The sequence below is a fragment of the Volvox carteri genome (genome assembly GCF_000143455.1).
Source record: "Volvox carteri f. nagariensis unplaced genomic scaffold VOLCAscaffold_25, whole genome shotgun sequence".
NCBI lineage: Eukaryota > Viridiplantae > Chlorophyta > Chlorophyceae > Chlamydomonadales > Volvocaceae > Volvox > Volvox carteri.
Window position 1 is genome coordinate 982,836 of NW_003307568.1, and position 23,554 is coordinate 1,006,389.

A 23,554-nucleotide genomic window follows, 5' to 3' on the forward strand; every position below is an offset into this window, starting at 1 on the left:
GGGGGAGTGGCGGCGGGAGGGGGGGCGGCGGCGGCAATGCAGCGCCCTGAGCGCCACCGGGCGGCCCTGCACGCTGCCCGTTCATGTGGGTGCATATTCCATACCGGGTATTTCTCTGCTGCTGAGGTCCTCCTTTTTCAACAGTTGTACGTATCTGATAGTAGAGGGGCCCTGAGCGCAAGATGGGTCAGAAAGATGACTGGGATGCGTGTTCGTGAGCCAAGGGAAGAAGGTCCACATGGCCGCCCGCGCTCCGGAACCCGCGTTATCCCCTTTCCTTTGCCTCCCCCCGCCCCTCATCCCCCTCCCTCCGCCCCTTTTTGTCACTCTCTTGACCTAGCAGCAGCTTCAATCGTGTGTGGTTCGTCTTTCCCCCCCCGCCCCAAACCGATACGCGCGTTCTGCCCCGTCGCCATCACCACGATCAGGACTCTGCGGAGCCCCATTGCTCCGAGACCACCAGCTGGGTTACCGCCACCACAACCGGATCCAGCCTGGTTGCCGTACCGGAACCCTTTGACGTACAGGTACGGTGTAAGGGCAGAAGGGCTGTCGTCCGGAAGTTTTACTCCAGGTTACTGAGGCACTTTATAGTTTGGTAAACTAAACTCAGCTTAGTGAACTGTCATCACGTCACAGAAGCCTCTTGGACGCGAGTGCACCTGAGAACTGGTTTGATGGCCTTCGGATGGAATTTTTCTTAAAGAGTTGTTGGAGCTTGGTTTTGGCTAGGCGTATCGTGGGACGCGTTTTGCGATGGTGGGTCTGATCATATTTTGCTCCTCACCGCGCCGCTGGCCGGACTTGATGCTCCTGGTCCACCCCTCGTCCTCAGGCGGCCAACACTTCTGCGGAACTGGACGACGGGGCACGAGTGGCGACGGCAATGGCGCTGCTGCCGCAGCCGCCCGCCGCCACCATTGCGGCTGTCGCTGCCGCAGGCAGCGCTGGGACTGCCTCGCCCACGGCCGGCGGTGGCGGCGGCGGTGGCGGCGCCCGCACGAAGGGCGGCAAGCGCGGCGGCGCCGCCGCTGCAAGCACCTCAGTGGACCAACACGCCAGAGGCGCGGCCGCAGCTCCCGCGCAGCAGCACCATCAGCAGCACCCGCAACCACTACCGGCTCACAGTCGTCACCTCTTGGTCGCTGTTGGGCAAACCGTTGACGGCAGCACACGCCAGTGCGCGTTGGGCCCGTGGGTCACGGTCACTCGTCTCGGCCCGGCGTCATCGTACAACGACCGGCGCGGGCTGACCAACCAGCCAGGGCTGAACGGCAGTTACCTGTATCCCCTCACGCTGCATCTGGAAGCGGAGTCGGGATCGGGATCGGGACCTGGGGGCCTGCAGCGCTCCGGCGGCGACACAGGGCGAGGTGGTGGCGGCGGTCCTCGAGGACCTGGCGGGGTCCCGCGGGTCGCATCGACGGGCTCTGCTGACGTGCCTGACGCATCGGCGGCGGTGTCTGCGGGAGGTAGCGACAGCGAAGCCGGTGTCGTACTGGACGAGCAAAGCTTTCCATCGCTGGCGGAGGCTGCAGCAGCGATGCAGGGGGGCCGCCAGCAGCAGCAGCAGCCGCAGCTGGGTTTGGGTTCCAGACAGACGGGTCCCAAGCGCGGCGGCGGCGGCGGCGGCAAGCAGCGACCTGGTGGCGGGAAGGTAGGCGGCGCCGGCGCGGCGGCAACTACCGTCAGCAGCGAGAGGGAGAGGTTTGCAAAGGCGTGGCCGTATCCGCATGGTAGCGGTGCAGCTACCAGCAAGGCAAGGGCCGGCGTTGCTGCTAACGGGGGAGTTGGCGGCCTGGGAGATAGCGGCGGCGGTGGTGGTGGCGGTGGCGGCGGTGGCGGCAGCGGCACGGGAGGGCCGCCAGCGCGAGGTCGACGCGGCGGCCGCGGCGGTGCAGGTCCCTCAGGCGCCGCGGACTCGACCTCGTTTCCGGGCCTGTCCAGCGCCAAGGACGTCAGAAGGGTACGTTCTTGCTGCACGGCTCCCTGTGCGGCTGCTGCTGCTGCTGCTTGGTAATATAGGGGAATATCCGGGGGTGGGTGGGAAACCAGGTCTTCCGTCGCGTCTTTGTGCTCTCATGTCCTCACGTATGTATGTTTGCGTTCATGTACCTAAATATATGTAAGTCACACTGGCATAGTCGGGAGCTGATCCGCCGAGAGCATTACCGCATTCACTAACTTCCATGAAGGCCGTTGCGGAAGGAAGCCAGGGAGGCAGAGGCGGCGGAGGCACCGGGAACACACATCGCGGCACTCTGTAGCCCATGTGGCCGCATCGGGTCCCTTCCCGCAAAGCCACACCCCTGGCTATAATCGGATATGTGCGCCTTCGCGAAGTTCCATCGTCATGATGGTCCATACGTGCCGCATTCCTGTGCAGGTTTACGTGTCGTACGAGTACCAGACGCTGGACGGCCGCCGCTTCTTAGCCACTCCGCAGCAGCTTGCGGCGGCGGCGGCCGGCAGAGCCGCACCGCGCGACGCCCCATCCATGCCAACCTCCGCTTCCCCCGCCCCAACCGGGCTGCAAGGTCCCCACCAGCCTGGTCGGAAGGGACCACGGCCGCCTCAAGTGCCAGGTAACGATGCGGCAGCAGGAGCTGCAGCCGCAGCCCTCGGCGGCAGCGGCGGCGGCGCCGCCAGTTTTCTGCTGCAGAACGACGCTCCGTTGTACCTGCAGCCACCGCCGGGCCTGCAACTGGATCCGGCAGCCCCGGTGGCGCACGACGGCGCGATGCCGTGGGATCCAACACCTCGGCGGCCAAGCGGCTTGGCGCAGCTCCGGCGCATTTTCGTGGTGACACCGCCGTCAGCCTGCGGTGAACCGCTGCTGGCGACGCGACCCACGGTTCAGTTCCGTGTTCTGCAGCGGCCGCAGCTCCCAGGGGACGCCGCAGCGGCGGCGGGCCTGCTGATGCTTCAGCGCGAGGCGCCTCGCAGCGCCGCCGCAGCAGCAGATACGGGTCGCGACGGTGGCAAGGGCGGTAGCGGCAGGGCCTGTGACATGGAGCATCCCGGAGCAGAAACGCTGATGGACCCGGAGGGGCGGCGGGCCAGGATGGCGAACACAGTCAGCACGAGGACAAGGAAGGATGAGAAGGAATTAGAGCAGCAACATCAGGGCCTCTTAGCCGCGCAGATGGTTTCGGGGCAGGGTCCAGCAGCTACTGTGGTACAGGTATCGCTGGCACGACCGGCGCCGCTGCCGCCGGACAGCCTGGTGGTGATTTCACTGCCGTTTCTATATGGGCTGCCGGCGGAATGGCTGGGTTGGGGCAGGGGGATGTATGGGTTTGGCGAAGGTGGCGGTGACCACGGCTGCACTGCTGCAGGTGCTGATGGGGGCTGGATAAGCTCTGGGGACGGGAAGGTGGTTGCGCCGCAAGCTGAGGTGTTGGCTGGCAGGGGTACAAGTGCCGGGCCTGACAGTATGACAACTGCCGCGCAAGGGGGCGCCGGTGTGGCCCAACGCGAGGAGGGATCAGGTGAAGCTTTGGTGTGCGGGTCTCTGCTTCCGTTAGTCCAGCTAGACGAGCGGGGACCGTTTGAGGCGAGAATGCTGGGGTGCTCAGCACTATTTCCAATTACATCTGTCTAGGGTAGGGTTCTTTTGATTCCGTGAGGTCAGTTCATCTGGCCTGTTCTCAAAGAATGGCGAAAGAAAGTTACTCTGTTTTTATCACTTTGATATAAATCTTCTGATTTGTCGGCACGTCCGGGCCACGATTTTGGTGGTGTTGAGAAACACCGTGTTTGGGATGGCGGGTGTGAACCACGTCATTTAAACAGCTGCCGAACCGTCCTCAGCCTTCCCCTTGGATTTCTTGGGCAGCAGCACAGCGTGAATGTTGGGCAGCACGCCACCCGACGCAATGGTCACGTCGCCAAGAAGCTTCCCAAGCTCCTCATCGTTGCGGATCGCAAGCTGAATGTGACGAGGGACAATGCGGTTCTTCTTGTTGTCACGAGCTGCGTTGCCGGCCAGCTCCAGCACCTCAGCAGTAAGGTATTCCAGCACCGCAGCCAAGTACACAGGCGCACCAGCACCGATCCGTTCAGCGTATTTGCCCTTCTTGAGGTAACGGGCAATGCGCCCGACAGGGAACTGCAGGCCCGCCTTAGAGCTGCGGCTCACGGCCTTCTTGCCAGCGCTCTTTCCCTTACCACGGCCGGCCATACTGATTATTATGTAACTCACGAAATGGGGAAAACGACAGTAATTTCAGTTCATGGCAAATGATTGCATTGTTCACTTTACATATTTTCAAGGTTGTCGGTTGGTCCAGTGATCCAGTCCGATACCGTTGACTGGTTGACCGTTGTCCCGGTGATCCGCAGCGGACTTCCCATAAAGCCCATCCACTAGCATACTGATGTTACCATTTGCGTAAACGTGACATAATATTTTGTTATCATCCAAGTCACTCCTTGATACATTCTATTTGACCAATGGCTCCCAAGAAAGATGAGAAGGCTGCCGCGCCAGCTGCTGATGCTCCCGAGGTGAAGGTTGAGGCCAAGCCCAAGAAGGCGAGGGTCCCCAAGAAGGAGAAGAAGGCGCCGGCCAAGAAGGTTGCAAAGGAACCCGCTGCAGGTGGCGAGGAGGGCGACAAGAAGGCCAAGAAGAAGGCCAAGGTGGCCAAGAGTGAGACTTACAAGCTGTACATTTACAAGGTGCTCAAGCAGGTCCACCCGGACACTGGCATCAGCTCAAAGGCGATGTCTATCATGAACAGCTTCATCAACGACATCTTCGAGAAAGTCGCTACCGAGGCGTCCAAGCTCAGCCGCTACAACAAGAAGCCGACTGTAACGTCACGCGAAATCCAGACCGCCGTGCGACTGGTATTGCCTGGCGAGCTGGCCAAGCACGCTGTCTCGGAGGGTACCAAGGCCGTCACTAAGTTTACCTCGTCGTAAATGGACGACCATTTGGCCGAATTCAAATTCACCGGTGTTTTTTAACACCACATTCAGTAGTTGTCCCATTTCCAACCAGCATCGGTCTGTATTTGTGCAGTTTCGAGTTGTAAGCTTGCGGTCCAAACGCGCGCAACAATCACACTGGAAGCAAGGGCAAATCCAATTACGCATCGGCACTTTCCATTTCAGTAATTTCCCCGAAAACTTTTCCAAAGAACCACACAGCCTTGTACCTCAATGCCAGCACCGCTCTTCTCTCTTCCCTCCTTAAAAGGAGTCCGCCGGGCTATCGTCGCGATCACGGAACTCTGCCGCAGAACTCCCCTCCTCCACTTCCTCGCCCCCATCCTCAGCCTCAATCCAATCCACATCTTCCAGCAACTCTCGTGGGACTCGTAGCCGCATCAGCGCCGGCAGCATCGGCCCATCTTCCCTTTCTCCCCTTCCGCCGGCGCCCGTCATCACTCCTCGCCTTCCCCGCGTCTCTTCCACGCGCTCCTCTCCGTCCTCTTCTGCTTCTTCACCCAAGCCATCCAACTGCCCCGGCTGCATTCCCAAAGCTGAAGCTGCCGGCGGCACTGGCGGTGGCAGCCAGCCGCGTCGCGTCCTGACTGCATTTGACAGCTGCACAAAGCCTTCCGGCATGAGAACTTGAACCGCCCACAGCACATCTGCCAACTGAGCGGGTGTGAACTCGCAGCACCGTGCCGCTACAATAGGGCAAGCCGCCTCAAATAGACCCGAGTGCGCGATGCGCAGCCTCGCGTGTGCCGACAGCAGCAGTGTTAGGTCAGCGGGGGAGAGGAACTGCAGCCGTAACAGCGCGATGCGAGCTGCCGTGTAAAACAGCTGCTTGCTCCGGTAACCTGCACGCGCAAAGCTGCCCACCAAGACTGCCAACTGAGAGTTAGAGATGGCGTGATGGGCGTTGCTGCCAATCTTTCGGTGAATAAAGCTGTGGCCCAGGTAGCGGTATAATGCAAAATGTTCCGGATACTCGGGGGGCTGTTGGAACAGCATTGCCTGGCGGGCTTGTTCGCGTGCTGCCAGTGGCGCCGTCAAGGGCAAGGGCTTTAGCACAGGCATGCCTGCGGGGGCACCTGGCACTTTAGGAGCTGCAGAACCCTCCACCGACGCCGCCGCCTCATCCCCTGCTCGAATGCCAGGATACCGTTCCAGGGCTTCGGACCTGGGCGTAATACTGGCGGCAGCAGCGTCAACCCCGCCGGAGCTTCCCATGCCCATGCTGCTGCCATCGCCACTATCACTACTACTGCTGCTGCTGCTGCTGTTGTCCAAATTCCTGCCGGCGGTGCCAGCCTTCGTTTGCTCGTCCATTGCTTCCTGTTCATGTGCACCAGGACGCCCTGACCTTCCCTCGGGCTCATCTGCATTGTACCTCGCCGCCGCCGATGTCGATGCCGCTGTTCCCCCTTCAAGCCTTGCAGCGTCCACGCTGCGTTGCTCTGCATCCTTCTGTTCACGCCGCTGACCCGCACTCCAGGTTCCGTCGACCCCTTCCTCAGCAGCCTCCTCGACGTCCTCCTTCAAGCGAGCAGGTGGCTGCCGCAGCATTCCGCGTGGCTTGCCTCGTGTCGACCCTTCCCTGCCCTCCGCCGCCAATTCCTCCGCTGTGGCAGTGCCGGACCAAGGTCGCCGCGGCTCCGCTCCCTCCTCTACTTGCCAACCCAAATGCGAATATGCCCAGACGACGTTCACGAGCTCCTGCGGCGACGAAAACACTAGCCGCCTGTCCACGATCGCCTTAGCAGCGGCACGGAGGAAGCGCTCGTCACGCATGCGCATCATGGCCAAGGACCAAATCATGCGCCCAATGGGCCGCGGCGACGCGGTTGCAACTAGCGGCACAAACGCATCAAGAACCCTATACAGCAGCGGCCCCGCTGGGATGTGCGCACGTCCCCACGCGCACATGAGCCGGGCCAAAGTGTCCGGATCATCTGGCAGCTCACGAGACAGCACTGCCGAGCGCAGTGCAGCAAACAGCTGAGGCGATGCTGCACCAGCCGCGGCGAAACCAAAGGCCATGTTCGCCAGGTCCGCAGTGGAGCAATCGGGCTTTTCTGGCGGCGGCAAGGGTGAAGCTGCCGCCTCCGCCTTCACCGCGTCTCGGCTAGGACCTGACCATACGCGCTTCGGTGCAGGTACAGCGACAGCGGACCTGCTCGACCCTGCCGCCACAGGCGCCTGCGCCTGCGCCTCCGCCTGCGCTTCCATTAATGCTGCCAGCGTCACGCGCTGTAAGTCCACCCATAACTCCCTTTCCCGTGGTACCAGCTGCGCCAGGGCACGCACCAGACGGCCAAAGAGTGCCGGGTCCACCATTGCCACCTGCACCAGCTTGCCGCCTCTCTGGCGCTGCAGCTCCCCCACTAGAGCCGCCACTACCATCTCACACTCCTCCCCCGCTACCTCCAACCATGCCATTGCCACCAAAACCCGGGCCAGGTGCATTCCTTGCACCTGCCGCACAGCCCGTTTGGTCACCCTGCCCGATAACGACTCGAACAGGGACACAGCGTCACGTTTAAGTTGAGGCGGCGGGAAGCGTCCGACGCCGTCGGTTCGGCCATCTCCCTGTGCCGTGGATGCAGCCGCGGCCACGGCCTTAGGGTACAGCAGCGCGCCTATGCGGTTTAATACCAGTGCCGTCATGTGCGGCCTCCAGACTGGGCTCTCCCGGTTGGCCCGGTAGATGGCCAGCAGGTCGCTCAAAGAGGGGGCGAGGCGGAGCTGGTAGGCGAGGCGGCGCCATGGGGTGTTGGGGTCATCGCCGGGCAGCACGTCGCGCTCAGCTTTGCGCATCAGCGGCACAATGCGTTCGTCGGACAGCGCTACTGGGAGGGGCCTTGCAGCAGAGGCTCCGCGTCCGCGCCTGCGATCTGTGCTGCCAATCCACGCGGAACGCATGCGGAAGCCGCTGCTGCCGCCGCGCATGTGCGGCGGATCTTCAGGATTAGAAGATGATGCATCGTGCTGTCGGCTATACTGCAGTAACCTCTCTTGTTCGGGGGCGACGGGCGACTGGATCGCAGTTTGGGTTTGAGGGCGTGCCCGGCAATGCACGCCGCGGCTAGCAACGCTGCCTCCGCTGCCAAGCGTCTGCATGTGGATGGGGGATGGATAAATTCACATGCCATAAGCCTGTGGTCATGCGTCATTATGTGGCTGGCAGGCCCAGAGCTCAAAGGCGAGGGATTACCAGGAGGGAGAGCTGCTCTGTGCAATGTATGCAACGGCTGCATGAAGCGGTTAGGAGACACGTAAGATAACAAAGCAATGTGCCTCGGGCACGTAGGAAGCATCGGCTGCGCGTCTCGGGAAGCTCACGCATACGGTTGCCATGTGGTTTTCCTCTCCAGGGTCACGGAAAGCGCAATTTCCGCGCAAATGCATCGCCCCTAGCGCAACTTCCGTGCACCCCGAATGGCACATGCAGAGTTTGGCATTGCGGTGCGCAGTGGTATGAGCTGGGGACGCCTGCCACACACAGAATCCCCAAACGAAGGGTCCGCAAGAAGGGTTTCCAAGGCGCGCTCTCCCCGGGCCCAGCCAGCACCCCAACCCACAGCGCAGTGCGGCCGCAGCACCGACGTCCCTGGAGTCAGTTCCCTTGCCCGCCACGTCATTGCACCTACTCTAATCCTCACCACCCTATGAGCATCCCTGGCGGACAGTCTCCAAGCTTGGCCAGGCAACAGCGCCGGCCACAGCCTGCATGCGAAAAGATACTTAGCAACGCGTGCTGCCGCATGAGCGCTGCACGGTGTGGAATGCGCACGCACCCTGCTTGGGTCGGCATAGCGACTGAAGATGTGTCTCTAGGCACAGGCAGCCTGGGGCTCCAACCTGGCATGGATTTACAGGATTGCTACTATGCATATTGTGCCAGGCATTTGCAAACCAAACGCCTTTGCGTGGCGCTTACCCCGTCTGCCGCGAAGCCTAGAAGCGAGTCCCTAAACGAAATGTCAAATGGAAAAAAGGCTCAATAGTAATCACGAAGTGCCAAAGATCCCGGATGCAAGGCATCAAGCAGGAAGTCCTAGTAATAACGTCCGGTTCACTCGGCCCAGCCTCAAATGTTATAATTCCTGCAATTGAAAAAAAGTTTACGGACTGCAGCATAAACAAGAGGTAAGTAGATCATGTACATACATATCGGGAAAGCCTTGTCAAACAAAAAACGGTACGAACATCGTTCTTTCGTTTGTTTAGAATACAGGAGCTCAACAACAGTTGAACTTTTCTTCGTACCAAGCCAATTTCTAGCGGAACAGCATAGAAATTTTAAATGGCGGTACTCTCAACTGCAACCTGACAGTGCTGCACACATTCACCTGGCTTTTGAAAAGAATGAAATAGTGTAAATCATTATGGCAGAGGCATAAACTGTTGGTTTGGCTTTTGTGGGGACTGGGGAGCGGCAGCTGCGTGGCGGGGGAAGGCGGGTTGTCGGCAAGAGCAATGCACGGCATCCTTCTTGATTCGGATGTGGAAGACACACCAATTAAAGAGAGTCGTAAGCATTCCGAACCTGCGCGCAGACGGGGCGTTTCAGAAGACAGGTTAGTTTTGCTTCCTGATTGCCATACACGTTAAATTCTTGACGTTTCCGATTACTCATTCTTTATGTCGAACAACCTTCAGGGACGCTTGTAAGGATGCTTTGCGTGAAAAAGCAATCAGCCCAGGTGAGGCGGGCCACGGACAGCTGCACAAATACCGAATTAACTAAACACGATTCGTCCCCGAACAGCAGCCCTGCCAGCTATCGAATTGTACCATCACAACGTATGCAGGAAAGCATTTGCTCGCTGCGAAAGCTGTAAAGCGATCACGGCTGCGCCTTGCAGCGAAGTGCTCACCCGCAGCCATCGCCGCGGCGGAGCCAAGCCACCCCACAGCAGCGCAGCTGTCCCTGACACCCAGTGGCGTCGCGACTGTACCCCAAGTAACGGCAGTCCAACAGGAGCCTCCAGTCACGCTTCAAACGCTCCGACCCCAGCCAAAATCCCGACGCAAATCCACGGATTGCAGCCCTGGGGCTATTGCTCCTGTTGCTGGTGCCAAGGTTACCCGCGCCTCAAAACCCCATATCGCATTGGGCGGCAAGCAAGGTTCCGCATTTGTTCCGCAGCAGCAGAACGAAGGTCTGGAAGCGGCAGGGACGGCTGTGGGAGCCACAACAGCAGCTCCGCCACTTCATGCAGCAAAGGCTGGACAGCAAGGCGTAAGCGATGAGGTAACTCCATTTGTGGAGGTCAATACAGGGGATGGCGTCGAAATTTCAGGCGCACGTACTGCTGAGCCAACAGCTGCAGCTGAGCAGGAACCCCGTCCACCTGCCACAGCGGTCCCAGCAGGCTGGGCCGTGCCGGCGGCACCGGTGGGCGCTGCTGGGGCCGGCCCAAAGCGAACAGTCCAGTCGAAGATATCCTTCTTTGCACCGCAAATGCGTCGGTGTTCTAAGGAAACCAAGCTAGGCGCTGCACCTCCCATCCCAGCTGCTCTCCCAGTCGTGGCACACTGCAGCCGAGCGGAACCGCCAGTACAGCCGCATCCTGCACCTCCGCAGCCTCCGCTTCAGGAACCAGACAACGGACCCGGAACGCACGTAAACTTAGCAGTGGCTCCTCAGCCGAACCCGGTACCGTCTGAAAATGTAGCCTTGGCCGACCTCACCCAGCCGCGTGCCCCTGATCCAGAGCGCATTGACCTCACGGGTACGACGGCCCCCGTTGCCGCCGGTGCTGATCCACCCAGTGCCTCTTCGCTAGACCCAGAGCTACGGCAGCAGCAGCAAGCCAATGTGCCCGCCGCACGGGGAGATCAGCCTGGGCCTACGGCAGCTGCGCCACCCAACGCCTCACGCCCCCGTCGCCAAGCGCTATTACCTGGCGCGCTGGCCCCAGATGCTGCTGCGGCGGCCGGCCCTGATCCAGCAGGGTTGGGCACGGCGCAGCCGCACGGCGGCAATCGCGGCATTGTTGGCGGGGGGGGCATGCCGACGCCAGCCAAGAGGAAACGGCGCGGCAGCCGTGGAGGCGACGTGGAAGGCAGAGTTGCACGGGGGCGACGCGGTCACGACGGCCGTGGCGGTGAGGCTGTCACGCCAGGGGCACAGAGTCCTGATGGGCTTACAGCGGGGGCCCTGTCCGATTGCGCGGCCAGCAGCTTCGAGGGAAGAGACGACGAGGGGGAGGACGACTATCAGCCACCGGCGCTCGCCCGCCGGCGGGGCCGGGGCAGGGGCCGCGGGAGCCGTGGGCGAGGCCGTGGCGGGCATGGGCGACGCGGAAGCTGTGCTGCCGGTGACCCGCAGCGCGAAGGCCGTCCGCGGCGAGGCGGTGAGGCGGCGGCGGGCCCCGCTGGTGCATCTGCTGCACCAGCCGATGACTCGGCAGCAGGCTTAGGCGAGCCAGCGGGCGCAGTAGCGCCTCTGCGCGGCAAGCTGGGGGAACAGGGGAGCTACGCAGCCTTACATCTACTGCCTTCCGGGACGTGCAAGGCAACTAGTGTCGCCGCCACAGGTGCCGCAGCAGCAGTAGGTATGGCTGAGACCGCGTGTCCGATGGCGTCCGATGAGGCGAAGGAAAACCGTCCCTTGCAGCCAGGCCATGGGGCCCCCACTGCGGACGCTGGGCCAGTGAAGGCCTCTGGCGGCGGCGATTGTGGCGCCGCCGCTGCCGCGGCACAGGCGGCCGCGCCTGCAAAGCCAACAGGTCCTGTCAATGAGATGTTCTTGTCAGTAGCGGAGCGCCGGCGGAGGCAAAAGCAACGGCAGGAAGAGGAGGCAGCGGCGGCGGCGGCGGCACAGCGGCAGGCAGCTGAGGAACGCGAGCAGCGGGAGCGCGAGCAACGAGAGGCGGCGGAGTTACAGCAGCGCGCACGGGCACGGGAGCGGGAGCGTCAGCGTGCCGAGGCGTCGGCTGGCGCGTTGGAGGGCATAGACCTGCCTGCGTCTCCTACCAAGCCGGTGCCCCCGGTGCCGGTAAACCCATTCTTCCGGGCTAGGAAACGACTGGACCCTTCAGCAGGTGCGACGGACGGATGGGACGCCTCCTCAGTTATAGGGAGGACTCTTGTCAGGGCCCTATGAGGAACCTCCCTTCATATTGTTGCTACTGGATGTACCCAGTGGCGTTTCGAGGGAAGGGAATTGCAGTCGCGGCCCGCCCTAAAGCGGTACAAGGTGTCCCATGGGGCCCGCCCGAAAGGTGCCAAATACAAGGCACATGATCATTGGATGAAGTGACCAAGGTCGTGACCAAGGCCCCCTGTCTTTCTGCCTTCCAACCTGCGGGTCCGCAATGGTCGCGGGCGCTGAGGCCTACACCAGTAGTTGCCAAGAACCACCATCCTTACACCCTATCCCTCTCTTCTTTCAACCCTTTTATGTCTGTGGGTTTATCATAACTGGTGTGGACGGTTGTCTTGGGATCATGGACACAGGTGGCGAGGCAGGTACATACATCAAGCGCCTCCCCAACGGCGACGCTGGAGACCGGCTCCTGCCAGCGCTGGCGCCCGTACATGTACGGCAAGCAACTGACGGCACGATAGGTGGCGATGGAGCGGCGGCAGCGGCGATTACTGCGGCAGTTAGCTGCCGGTTGCACAGGGACAATGGCGGTCTGTTTCGCCTCGTGGCCTCTGAAGGCCCGCAGCGTCCCGCTGGCGCTGAGGGTGCCGAGGCCAGCGGCCCAGTCCCGCTGCGGTTCTCCTTCCTCCGTCCCACGCCAGTGGTGGTGACCGTCCCGCAACAGCACCGCCATGGCCAACCGGCAGCTGCCCCGCACAACGGCGACACGACCCAGGTGGCGGCGGCAGCAGAGCAGGAAGGCCGAACAGGTAGCGGCGGCGGCTTCTTCGACAGGGCTGCTCCGTTGTTGGAGGAGCTTGCCGCGTACCTGGCGGACGCGCAGCGACGGGAGGAAGGCGGCGGCGGCCAGCAGGAGGTCTATGTGGCGGCTGAGGTACGGAGTCCGAGTGGGCGCGTGCATGCCGTTGCGATAGGAGCCAGCAGTAGAGGATTCCCGCCGGCCCACCGGTTCCACCGGGTTCCTCCAACTGTACACCTAATCCATTTTGCCGTGTGCCGGTGGCTTAGTCCGCTGACTGATGCATACGGCTAACCGAGCTCCCGGGCCTCCTGGGTGGTAGCCTGGCGCGTTAGAAATCCTGGATCTGCTCTTGTGTATCTTCGTGCGGACACCGAACAAGCGTTCCTGACCAAAAACAGCTGCGTTACCTCAACCCTGCATACACGTATCATGCGGTGCTATGCAGTTACGGCATACGCTATCTGCCGTGCTAATTCGATGTTTTTACACGAATGCCTCACATAAACCTGTGACCTACGTACCAGCATTCCAGCCTCTCGATCCTTTTCCATAATATCTTCCATGAGAATATGCACACAAAAAATCAAAACACAACGCGTCTTGCAGTTGCTGGACTTACCAACAAGGGAGGAAATCCTGCGGCAGCTTACGGACGAGCTCACTTTACGGAGGAGGCGCGTCGCTGTGCAGCAACAGCTGTTGCAGCCGCCGGAAGCCCCTCGCAGTGCATTCGGCAACGCAACTCCGGAGACCGGGACGGGCCATGGGGCGAGTGGCAGGGCAGCTGCTGGAGCACTATTAGCCCCGGCCGCAGCCATCTCCTGCGACCAGCTGTGGTGCACGGCACAACAACCCGTCTGCGCCGCGGAGCTATGCGGCAACACCGCACAGGTGTGTTCCATGCGTTGTGTCTGTAAGTAGAACGCCGCGTGTTGTTCTTCATGTATGGGCCGTACGAATAAGGCACGGAGCAGGACAAACCGGTGATTGCTAATAAGGACGCAACTTGCGGCGCACAGCAACACAGGATGCCGTCCGCAGTTCACGCCCCTTTGTGTCTTCACACCCATCGCGTCGATTGGAGTTCTCATGCCCCTGTTGTGCCTCGGCACCGCTGCCGCACCTCTTTCCCTTTCGTCTTCCCAGGTCAGTCGGCTTCGTGACTGGCTGCAGCAGTGGCGGGAAGTCATCATGCTGGAGGGACAGCGACGTGAGGAAGGTAGGGGGCGCAAAGAATGATGACCGGTGCGTTGAAGTAAGGTTAGTTAAGGTGTGGCACGTTGGCAGGCTTAGGCCGGGGAAACGCCACCGGGTTTTGGTAGTGTCAATATGGGCGGCCAGGCAGCAACGAACGAAGGCGGTCTGAGGTGGAATTGCTGCTCGTCCCAAGGTGTGTACTTGTTGCCTGGCTGGCTTGGGATGGTTTGTGACCCCGACCCACTACACACTGCCATTGGCAGGATTTGGGACAGGGGCAGAAAGACCGGACTACAGGGCGTGGCGGGATGGGGCGATGGGAGGGTCGCTCGCCTTTGGCAAGCCACAGAGACGAACAACCTCATCTCGGCACTGAGGTTGAAACACATTATAAAACACAGCATGGAATAAAACGTGGCTGGATGAACCGAGCAGCAATTAACGGCTGCTGTAGATCGAGGCCGTGCTATACTGGCCCTGTGGGCAACCAATCATAAACCTCCGTATTATATCTTTTGATTCCCGTCCCTTTGTGGCTACTGCCCTTACTACTGCTTTTACCCGCTGTTTTCCATGTGTTGGATGGGTGCTCGACCGCAGGTGCCGTTGTTGCTGCATCGCGCACGCGGCGGGACCGGCGGCTCAGCGACGCTTCCTCCGGGTCGTTCTTCACTGACAATGACGATAGCGAGTGGGACGCCCGTTCGGCGGGGGGCACCGCCGACAGTGACGGGGAGGCTCGCGGTGGCGGTGGTGCCGAGTACAAGGGTGGGTCCCCAGCTGTCTGTCTGTGTATGCGGGGAGGGGACCTACAGTCCGCCAAACACAAATAATAAACAGGTTAAGAAGTGGCCAAAACACGCCACGACGCCTTTTTCGCAAGTAATATACGACGTTTGCGTAGTCAAGTAGCCGCCGCTCAATTGGGGGGGGTGTTGTGTTGTGTAGCCCAAACAGCGCATCGCACCAAACGCTCATCTGTCATTCCACACTGACCTAATCGGCGGGCTCACCTGCACGGCTTATGCCGCACGTACCACTTGAAGCTCATATCGTTGAAACTTCCCCCTGCCCTGCCCTACCCTACGTCGTTAGGCCTTCCCACCGCGTTGGTGCTCCGCGGCCCCTCCGGCTGCGGCAAGACCGCTGCCGCCTACGCAGTGGCTTCGGAGCTGGGCTTTCGCGTACTAGAGGTGAACCCGTCCGCGGATCGCAGCGGACCGCAGCTCCTGCGCATGGTGGGAGAGGCAACCAAGAGCAGGTACGGGGTGATGATTTAATGGCGGTTGAGGAAAGGTGGTAAAGCAAGGGGGCCGCAACGACGATCAGGCTTGGTGGAAAATCGCAGGGCATGGCGAGTGGGAAAGATGCAGTGAATTACGCCACGCTCGGAGGAGTGGGAGGAGCCGTGGGAGGAGGGCCGTGCTGCGTTGTGGCACTGCGGATGCAGCAGCACAGTGTGATATAGCACAGCATGAGGCAATGCGGTGGAGGGATGCGTGTGGTGGCAGTATGGCTGACAATCGATGGCTTTGGCCTAGACGCCGGTGGCGGAACGGCCTCCTGGTGTGGGGAACGGCCAGGCGCCGCCGTCTGCAATCAACGGTGCACGTTTCGGTCCGTCAGGGTGGGCCAGTCCTATGGGTCAGTAATAATATTTATTATCGCACGCGCTCTTTGCACCGCAGCGCCCCAAATCAACCATCCCCAGATTGCATGATCGAATTTCATCCATGCCCGTCGCCTGTTGTTCCGCTCTTATGCTTTGGCGTTTATGATTTAGCCCCTTCCCTGTTACAGGAGACTGGTCCATGGGCTGGCGGTGGGTGGAGGCGGCGGCGGGGGCGCGCAGATGGGAGGGAAGGGCGTCCTACCAGCAGCAGGAGCGGGAGGGGGAGGGGGAACAGCAGCCAAGGGCGGCAGGCGAGGGCAGCGAGAGGCGCCTGGCCGGGGTCGGCGAGGCGGCGCCGGCGCTGGCCGTAGAGCGTCACGGAAGGCCGTGGGTGAGAGGAGTCGCGCGACGGCCGGCGGGAATGGCTGTTGGCGGCGGGGATGAAGGGATGAAAGATTCCCACAGACATGTTGAGTGTGGAATACCAATGCCACAGGCATCTTAGCTTAGGACATAATTCCTACTGCGCCATCAAAATGCAGTTGGGAAGATTAGGCTTGGAAAAAGGCCCCGGAGAGGAATGCTGTATGACGATACGAGTTCGCCTGCGGGGAAGCTGGACAGCCCACGGAAAGCATCGCTCTCTTCCGGTTGCGAGTATTCCATGTTTTAAACTCTGATGACTGACTGTACCTGTTACGCTTGTCCCACGCTGCCGCAGCCCTGGATGGCGACTCCGCCTCCCCTGCATCTTCGCTCTCTTCCCCGTCACCCGTGAAACGACGGCGCGGCGGCCGCGCCGGCGGGGCCGGCGGCGGCGCTGCCGCCGCTGCTGCAAGGCTCTTTGGCACCACGGACGCAGCGGCGGCCCCTGCCGCCACCGCCACCGCGGCCCCGAATGCAGCTCCTGCCGACGGCGCTGGGTCAGTGACACTCATGCTGTTTGATGAGGTGGATATATTGCCTGATGAGGACAAAGGCTTTGCGGGCGCCCTGTTATCGATCATCCAACAGTCCAAGGTAACCGCCAGGGGGAGCTGTGGGTGCGTGGACCCTGCGCTTTGCTGTATGGCCGCGACTGGTCATGTATCATGAATATTCGCCATGGGGCAAGCCTGATGTGCACGCTTTAGAAGCACTGCAAGCTGCGGCAATAAAGCTGCTGCTGCTGCTACTGCTACTGCTGCGAATACAGTTATGGCTGATCCTCCCTGGCCTGGCCTGGCGCATTGCGATTCATCTGTCTTACCGTCCCTGGCGTTCATGCATGCCCTACTCCCCTTCCTATCCTTTCCTCTGCCTGCCCGTCGTCCTGCCCGCCCTTATCACACTCCGCCTCGTTCCCCGTATTTGCGCGACAGAGGCCCATCATCCTGACCGCGGGTCGCGGGCAGCTACCGCCTGCCCTGTGTAGCCTGGGGCTTCAGGAGCTGCAGTTCCAGCCTGCAGCGGAGGAGCAGATCCTGCGCACCGTGGTCATGGCTTGCGCTGCGGCCATCGGGCCAGGGCGGCAGCAGCAGCAGCACCACCAGGGCCGGCGGGCCCCGGTGCTACCGCCGCCTGCTGCAGCGGTCGCCGCAGACCAGACGCGTCTGGCTGATGGACGCGACGCCGCCAACGTGGGGGGCCCGGAGGTAGTGGACTTGAGCGCCGATGATGACGGTGGCGACAGCGGTTGCGGTGACTGCAATGGCGATGTGCAGTCTGGGCCGCGAGCTGCCTCTCCAGATGAGCAGCTGCCGCTGCTCCCGTCGCTGCTGCACCTAGTGCGGAGTTGTCGAGGCGACCTGCGGCACACCCTGATGGAAGCTCAGTTCTGGCGGGGAGCAGCCGGAAGCGGAAGCATACCAAGCCCCTCACCGCTGCAGCACTGTGTAGGCCAAGCCTGCAATGAGCGCATGGTGCGCCTCCCACTCCTGCCGGATGCTGTTGCTGCTGTGGCCAGCGACGGTGACGGCAGTGGAGAAGGATGCAGTGCCGTACTTGAAAGCACGCGGCGCGCCGTCGAGGGCTTTGCTCTCGCAGCGGCGGGAGCCATGGCAGCCGGATTGACTGGGCCCGAGGATATGTCAGACTACCTTACGGCCGTACTTCCACATGTCCAAATGTGGTTACCCAGTCAAAATATGCAAGGTACGGCTCCTACTACCCCGGTGATGCCACCACAGCAGCCGGAACCGGAGCTGCTGCGCCAACAAGGTGTAGCGCCTACCGGGCCTGCGGGAAGACAGCAGCAGTGGCAGCTGTATGCTGATTCATGCAAGCGGGCTAGGGAGCAGCAGCTAGCGGCCAGGTGCGGGACGGGGGGGGGTTGGGAAGGTTGATACCTTCTCTCAGGAAAGGTGGCAATGGTGGAGCTCTTTGAGGATGAAGAAGAACCCTAACGCAGCCGATCTCGTAATTCTAGCCCCTCTTATGCCCCCAGCAGGTACGGACTATATGGCCGTCAGCTCCTAAAAGAGGCTTTGAGTCCTGTCTGCTACAACGGGATTGAAAAACGATTGTCGTTACAAATGGTCAGAGGGCTTCCTGGCACTGCTCAATCCTTTTATGCAGCTATTCTGTTCAGTCCGCCCTCCCTGGGAAGTTATATCCATCTCGTCGCCCGGCTCTGGCCCAACCCCCCGTGTTGGACGGATCCTGTGCAGGTGGTTGGAGCTTGAAGCCGCACGGTCCACAGCTCGGACCGTCAACCAACGGCCGCGAGGCCCGGCTGGGCGCATGTTGCCGGCCGAGGATGTAACCGAGCCCGCGGGCGAAGATGCTGACGAGGTCTATGATGCTGCAGCTGTTGCTGTGGCTGGCACTGTGGACGAGCTGCCTGAGGGGGCCGCCTGCGAAGCCGAACGCTGGCCGGCAGACCAGATAGCGGAGGCGTCGCGGCTACTAGCCGGCACGGAAGGTTGCACCAAGCAGGGCCAGCTGCCTGAGCAACAGCAACAGCAGCAGCAGTTCCTGTTGGATATGGGGGACCAGCAACAGCCGCAGCAAGGCGAGGATAGCTACGTCCTAGGTAGCTTACATGCTCCCGTGGATGTAGCTGTAGCAGCAGAAGAAGCAAGATGCTTCACATCACCGGGTGCCGACATAACAACACCACCCTCGTACGATGGACATGTGCACCAGCAGGAGAAGCAGCAGTCCTTAAGGCTTAAGCGACGTGCTTCGGAGGCTGCGAGCGCAGATGCAGAGGCAGAGACTCATTCAGAGGCATGTAGGTTAGGGACGTGGGTGGGGGCGATGGCGCCGGTGAGCGGCAGTGGTGCTGGCGCGAAACGCAGCCGCCTATCGCGCGCACCGTCACGTGCAGTCAGCGGAGCACCTGCGTCGACGCAAAACACGGATCTCTCACCGTCTGTGTCCGGTGAGGCAGCAAAAGTAGTGGAGGCGGAGACTGTGCCATGCGACATGGATGCCGCTGGCGCGGCGCCGCTGCGGTCTGCTGCTATTGATGCAGCCGACGTTGCTGAGGGTGGTGACGAAGTAGGTGCTGCGTCTACACCGGCAACACACCCAGAGGGTGCAGGAGGTGACACGGGGCCCGAGGCCAATCACACCCCTGCCGCTCCCTTGGTCTCCACTCTCTCTGCGCCGGCGTGGCTATCGCCTCCTGCCCCGCCGCCCATACCATGCAACCCAACGGCCTTGGCGGCCTTTGCAGCGCCATGGCAGCGGACTGGTGATGTCAGCGCGCCGCTTAATCTGCCACCGCAGCTTCAGGCAGCAGTTCGTGCTTGTCATATGCAGGCAGCCCTAGCAGACATGTACGGCATGCTGTCGGACCTGGATATCCTCGCTATGCCCCATGACTCCTTCGTGCCCGTCTCGGGGGCCTGTCCGACTCACCACCAAGCCATGTATGCTTCAGTACAACCCCTCAGATTGGGAACAAACATGGCGCTGCAGCCACCGCCGTCATTTGCGCTTTACAACAAGTACAGCAATACGAGGGCGGCATGGGTGATGGCAGATGCCGTGCGAGACCAGGAGGACATGCCCGGCAGGCTGCTATCCGTGCTGGCCGTGGAGGCAGAGGCGGCGGGGCTGGGGTCCGGGGAGCCAGCCGGTACCATGGGGCAAGAATGTGCAGCGGAGGCCGCCGCCAGTGCCGCACGGTTGGCTTCTGCTGCCGCTGCCACGGCAACGCAGCGCTTTCGCCTGCAGCCACTGCATCCTCTCCAACCTACCTATGCGCTGGCTCCGGCTGCTACAGCCGCGGCCTCTTCTTCGCTTGAATTGGAGTTGGGGTTGGAGGCAGCTCCGCTAAACTCTCACACGGATCAGCCCTCGCCCTGGCAACTGAGCGCAGTGCACGGGGCTCTGTTGGCCACTGCGTCGCCAATGTACTACTGCGCCAGTGGCGGCAGTCGCGCAGCAGCGATGGACCGCCTTTCTGCGCTCACGGCCATCTGCCGCATGGAGGCGGCACGGCAGCGGCGGGAGGCCCAGCGGGCCAGGTGGGTTCGCCGGCTGCCCGCGTTCACCCACTATTTGATGTCCTCTGTGGGCCCTGCGTACCTGGTCGCGCTGCAGCAGCTCGCGTCGGCGCTTGGGTCTGGTCCGATGATGCAGGTGGGCGGCGAGGAGACGCAAGGGCCCGGGGAAGGCAACGTAGAACCCATGCTCAGCGGGCGGGGGCCCCGCCGGCGGGGCTACTGACGATCGCATGTCGAGAACTTGCGACCGGCCCAGGTCTAAAACCGGAAAGGAAGGGGGTTCGTGCGGCTTCTAACGGAAAGGCTTGGGGTGAGTATCTTGTCCTTGATCACTACGGGCGCGATAGCTGATTACAAGAAGGTGACGGGTGGATGGATTCCTCTAAGACTGTTTTACCTTGCTGAACTTGTCACGATAGGGACTATCAGCCGACATAGAGGTAGCTGTGCGTGAGCAATGGCATAATTGGACTCAAATGGAACAGTTGTGGCTGTAAAAGCGCGGCTGAACGCACCGCATCGTCGCGGCTTTTCGGCGGCAGAATTGGACTTTCTGTTTTACCTATTTACCACATGCAATAACTCAGTATAGTCGCGGGATTTTCACCGGCTGCCTACAGCTGATCAGACCGTGCTGTGAAAGATGCCCAATATTGGAAAGACGAGATTTCTGGTTCGGCCAGACTTGCGGTATTCTCATGGAGGGTAGATCAACCGTAACACTCGATACCCATGATGGCGCGTGACGTATTGTTGTGGCCATACGCTAGTTCTTTTACCCAATCACGTACTCATCACGGACATCTATTAACGGTTGCTGCATACTTTAACGATGACGCGTGTGACGATGCTGCAAATAGGGGGGTCCTTGTGAAGCAGCTGCCCGCGTTTCCAAAGCACGTATGGTGTTGGATTGTAAGGTGCCCAAGTACGTTTGCGAGGAAGAGAATGTGGCCAGGCTGGAGAAGAAAGTGCAGTGGCATATTGGAATGTGAGATTAGCGTAAGCGAGTTACAGGGCGTTTGGCGCACGGGCGAATTTACGTGCATACCTTTCACCGTAGCATCAGTCCTCAGTTCACTTCTTGGAACGAACATCAGCATAGGTCCAAGCCCTCTCGCTTGGACCAAGCCCTCTCGCTTGGAGGGATATGCAAACAAACATCCTGATAGGGGTAAACTCGCACGCTACCGAGCATTCAACCGAGCACATGCATGCTTAGTTGAGTGGTGAGATGCGACCCCCCCTTCATTTCGTGCTCGGCAAGCCTGCCACCGCGTACCGGATATGTTGGCGATGTTACAGAGACGCTGCACCTTGGTTTCTGTGCGCAATGCGTACGATGCTCGACCCCGCCGACCAAAACTACACGTGCCCAACTGAAGACATTCCCGGTGGTTGTGCAGCAGCTCTTGAGGCTGTTGCTGGCTGAAATCCATCCTGAGCTGTTGCAACACGGCTAACGCGGGCACGTCCCTATGCACAGCAAATAGCTGTTCCAAGCCAACAGCGGCGTCCATGTCACCGACAAGGCTCTAAACGTCTTATCTGTTCTTATGCTTAATTAAGTTTATGTATGTTATACTTTGCGCAACTTTGTAATTTGACTTTACTCTGAACAAGGTGCTGTATACGTTGCACTACCAAAAACGCGACCGTTTGCTTGCACACAACTGCCTCTTCGTCAGACGCTTCCTCTTCCCGCGGCAGTTTCACGAGCCCAGTCTTGCAAGCTACGACGTAGGCTTTCGGTGCTTTCAGTTACTGCAATGCAGCCACGCAATAGTCCAGCCTGCATGCCGCGTGCGGCTGTGGCCAACATGCCCACCTGCGCAACGCGCTGGCGCACCTCGTCCTTTCTCCACGAAAATTTATATACACTTATACAGGCGCATTTTGCGAATCGCACGCGCGCATCCGCGCGGCAAAATTCGCTCCTGGCTTTTTTGGACGATGTACGAACCGTTTATTCGGCAGAGTACGACCGCTCACATTTGTGCGAGGGGCTGCTTAACGAATCGCTGCACAACAATGGCTATAAACTTTTGCAACTCTATGTCGGGTTAATATTGTTAAGCAGCCCCTCGCACAAATGTGTCCGGTCGTACTTCGCGAATAAAAGGTCCGTACATCACGCCCCAAAAGCCAGGAGCGAATTTCACCGCGCGGGTGCGCGCTTGCGATTCACAAATTGCGCGTGTACAAGTGTATATATTTTTTTGGCGAAAAGGCCGAGGTGCGCCAGCGCGTTGCGCAGGTGGGCATGTTAGAAACAGCCGCACGCGGAATGCAGGCTGGACTATTGCGTGGCTGCTTTGCAGTAACTAAAAGCACCGAAAGCCAACGTCGTAGCCTGCAACTCTGGGCTCGTGAAACTGCCGCGGAAGATGAAGCGCTGGCGAAGAGGCAGTTGTATGCAGCACCTTGTTCAGAGTAAAGTCAAATTACAAAGTTGCGCAAAGTATAATATACATAAACTTAATTAAACATAAGAACAGATAAGACGTTTAGAGCCTTGTCGGTGACATGGACGCCGCTGATGGCTTGGAACAGCTATTTGCTGTGCATAGGGACGTGCCCGCGTTAGCCGTGTTGCAACAGCTCAGGATGGATTTCAGCCAACAACAGCCTCAAGAGCTGCTGCACAACCACCGGGAATGTCTTCAGTTGGGCTCGTGTAGTTTTGGTCGGCGGGGTCGAGCAACGTACGCAATGCGCACAGAAACCAAGGTGCAGCGTTCTGTAACATCGCCAACATATCCGGTACGCGGTGGCAGGCTTGCCGAGCACGAAATGAAGGGGGGGTCGCATCTCACCATTCAACTAAGCATGCATGTGCTCGGTTGAATGCTCGGTAGCGTGCGAGTTTACCCCTATCAGGATGTTTGTTTGCATATCCCTCCAAGCGAGAGGGCTTGCACCTATGCTGATGTTCGTTCCAAGAAGTGAACTGAGGACTGATGCTACGGTGAAAAATTTGCACGTAAATTCGCCCGTGCGCCAATCTCACATTCCAATATGCCACTGCACTTTCCTCTCCAGCTTGGCCACATTCTCTTCCTCGCAAACGTACTTGGGCACCTTACAATCCAACACCATACGTGCTTTGGAAACGCGGGCAGCTGCTTCACAAGGACCCCCCTATTTAGTTTACTACACACGTCAACTGCCATATGATAACTTACTTTCCTTCCTCTCGGCTCCTTACACGTAATCGAACCAACAGTACACTAACCACGATTAGTAAGGGCCTAATTCCTTGACACACGACACCTCTCATCACTCGCACAGCATAGCTTGCAGCTGTACGTTCTCTTTTCTATCGCGCTCACCTAGACTCAAATGTTTCTAGCTATACTAAGTACCTGCATACCCATGCGCTCATGTCCTGCCGTATGCTGTCGTGCACACCACAAAAACACACATGACTTCCCTGCATTTCAATTCCCGCCCAGCCTACCCGCTACTTAACAATGGTCTCTTTTCCACATCCTACACCCCTGCCCAAGCGC

The 23,554-nt window shown here is 60.1% G+C and overlaps 5 protein-coding genes across 5 annotated transcripts in view; 3 read left to right on the top strand and 2 right to left on the bottom strand.

The window, feature by feature from the left end:
* The window catches only part of VOLCADRAFT_92309 (uncharacterized protein), a gene marked incomplete at both ends in the record, with an annotated part of 7,689 nt that extends 4,198 nt beyond the window's left edge, over window positions 1-3,491 (top strand). The window contains 3 exons of the mRNA XM_002951658.1: window positions 429-527; window positions 836-1,966; window positions 2,387-3,491. Coding sequence (XP_002951704.1) covers window positions 429-527; window positions 836-1,966; window positions 2,387-3,491 — 2,335 coding nt within the window. The remainder of the gene's footprint in view (window positions 1-428; window positions 528-835; window positions 1,967-2,386) is intronic.
* Window positions 3,492-3,775: 284 nt separating this feature from the next.
* Window positions 3,776-4,210, bottom strand: hstH2A-9 (histone H2A). Its single transcript, XM_002951749.1, has one exon. The coding sequence runs from the start codon at window positions 4,181-4,183 to the stop codon at window positions 3,788-3,790; it is 396 nt and encodes a 131-aa protein (XP_002951795.1). The 5' UTR covers window positions 4,184-4,210; the 3' UTR covers window positions 3,776-3,787.
* A 245-nt stretch (window positions 4,211-4,455) lies between these two features.
* hstH2B-9 (histone H2B) lies at window positions 4,456-4,926 on the top strand (the record flags this gene model as incomplete). Its single annotated transcript, XM_002951659.1, has 1 exon — window positions 4,456-4,926. The coding sequence occupies one exon, from the start codon at window positions 4,456-4,458 to the stop codon at window positions 4,924-4,926; it is 471 nt and encodes a 156-aa protein (XP_002951705.1).
* A 270-nt stretch (window positions 4,927-5,196) lies between these two features.
* On the bottom strand, window positions 5,197-8,806 carry VOLCADRAFT_92312 (uncharacterized protein; the record flags this gene model as incomplete). The annotated part of the gene is made up of 4 exons (XM_002951750.1): window positions 5,197-6,118; window positions 6,302-8,052; window positions 8,601-8,664; window positions 8,736-8,806. The coding sequence occupies 4 exons, from the start codon at window positions 8,804-8,806 to the stop codon at window positions 5,197-5,199; spliced, it is 2,808 nt and encodes a 935-aa protein (XP_002951796.1).
* An 808-nt stretch (window positions 8,807-9,614) lies between these two features.
* On the top strand, window positions 9,615-21,681 carry VOLCADRAFT_105211 (uncharacterized protein; the record flags this gene model as incomplete). The annotated part of the gene is made up of 15 exons (XM_002951660.1): window positions 9,615-9,644; window positions 9,710-10,339; window positions 10,529-11,051; window positions 11,203-11,300; window positions 11,651-11,990; window positions 12,406-12,929; window positions 13,629-13,688; window positions 13,944-14,016; window positions 14,595-14,762; window positions 15,090-15,255; window positions 15,795-15,997; window positions 16,328-16,626; window positions 16,968-17,899; window positions 18,255-20,178; window positions 21,449-21,681. The coding sequence occupies 15 exons, from the start codon at window positions 9,615-9,617 to the stop codon at window positions 21,503-21,505; spliced, it is 6,027 nt and encodes a 2,008-aa protein (XP_002951706.1). The 3' UTR covers window positions 21,506-21,681.
* Between the last annotated feature and the right edge of the window lie 1,873 nt (window positions 21,682-23,554).

Bases quoted from the DNA above. Each gene is read 5' to 3' on its own strand.
- hstH2A-9 (XM_002951749.1), bottom strand. From the start codon at position 4,183: ATGGCCGGCCGTGGTAAGGGAAAGAGCGCTGGCAAGAAGGCCGTGAGC.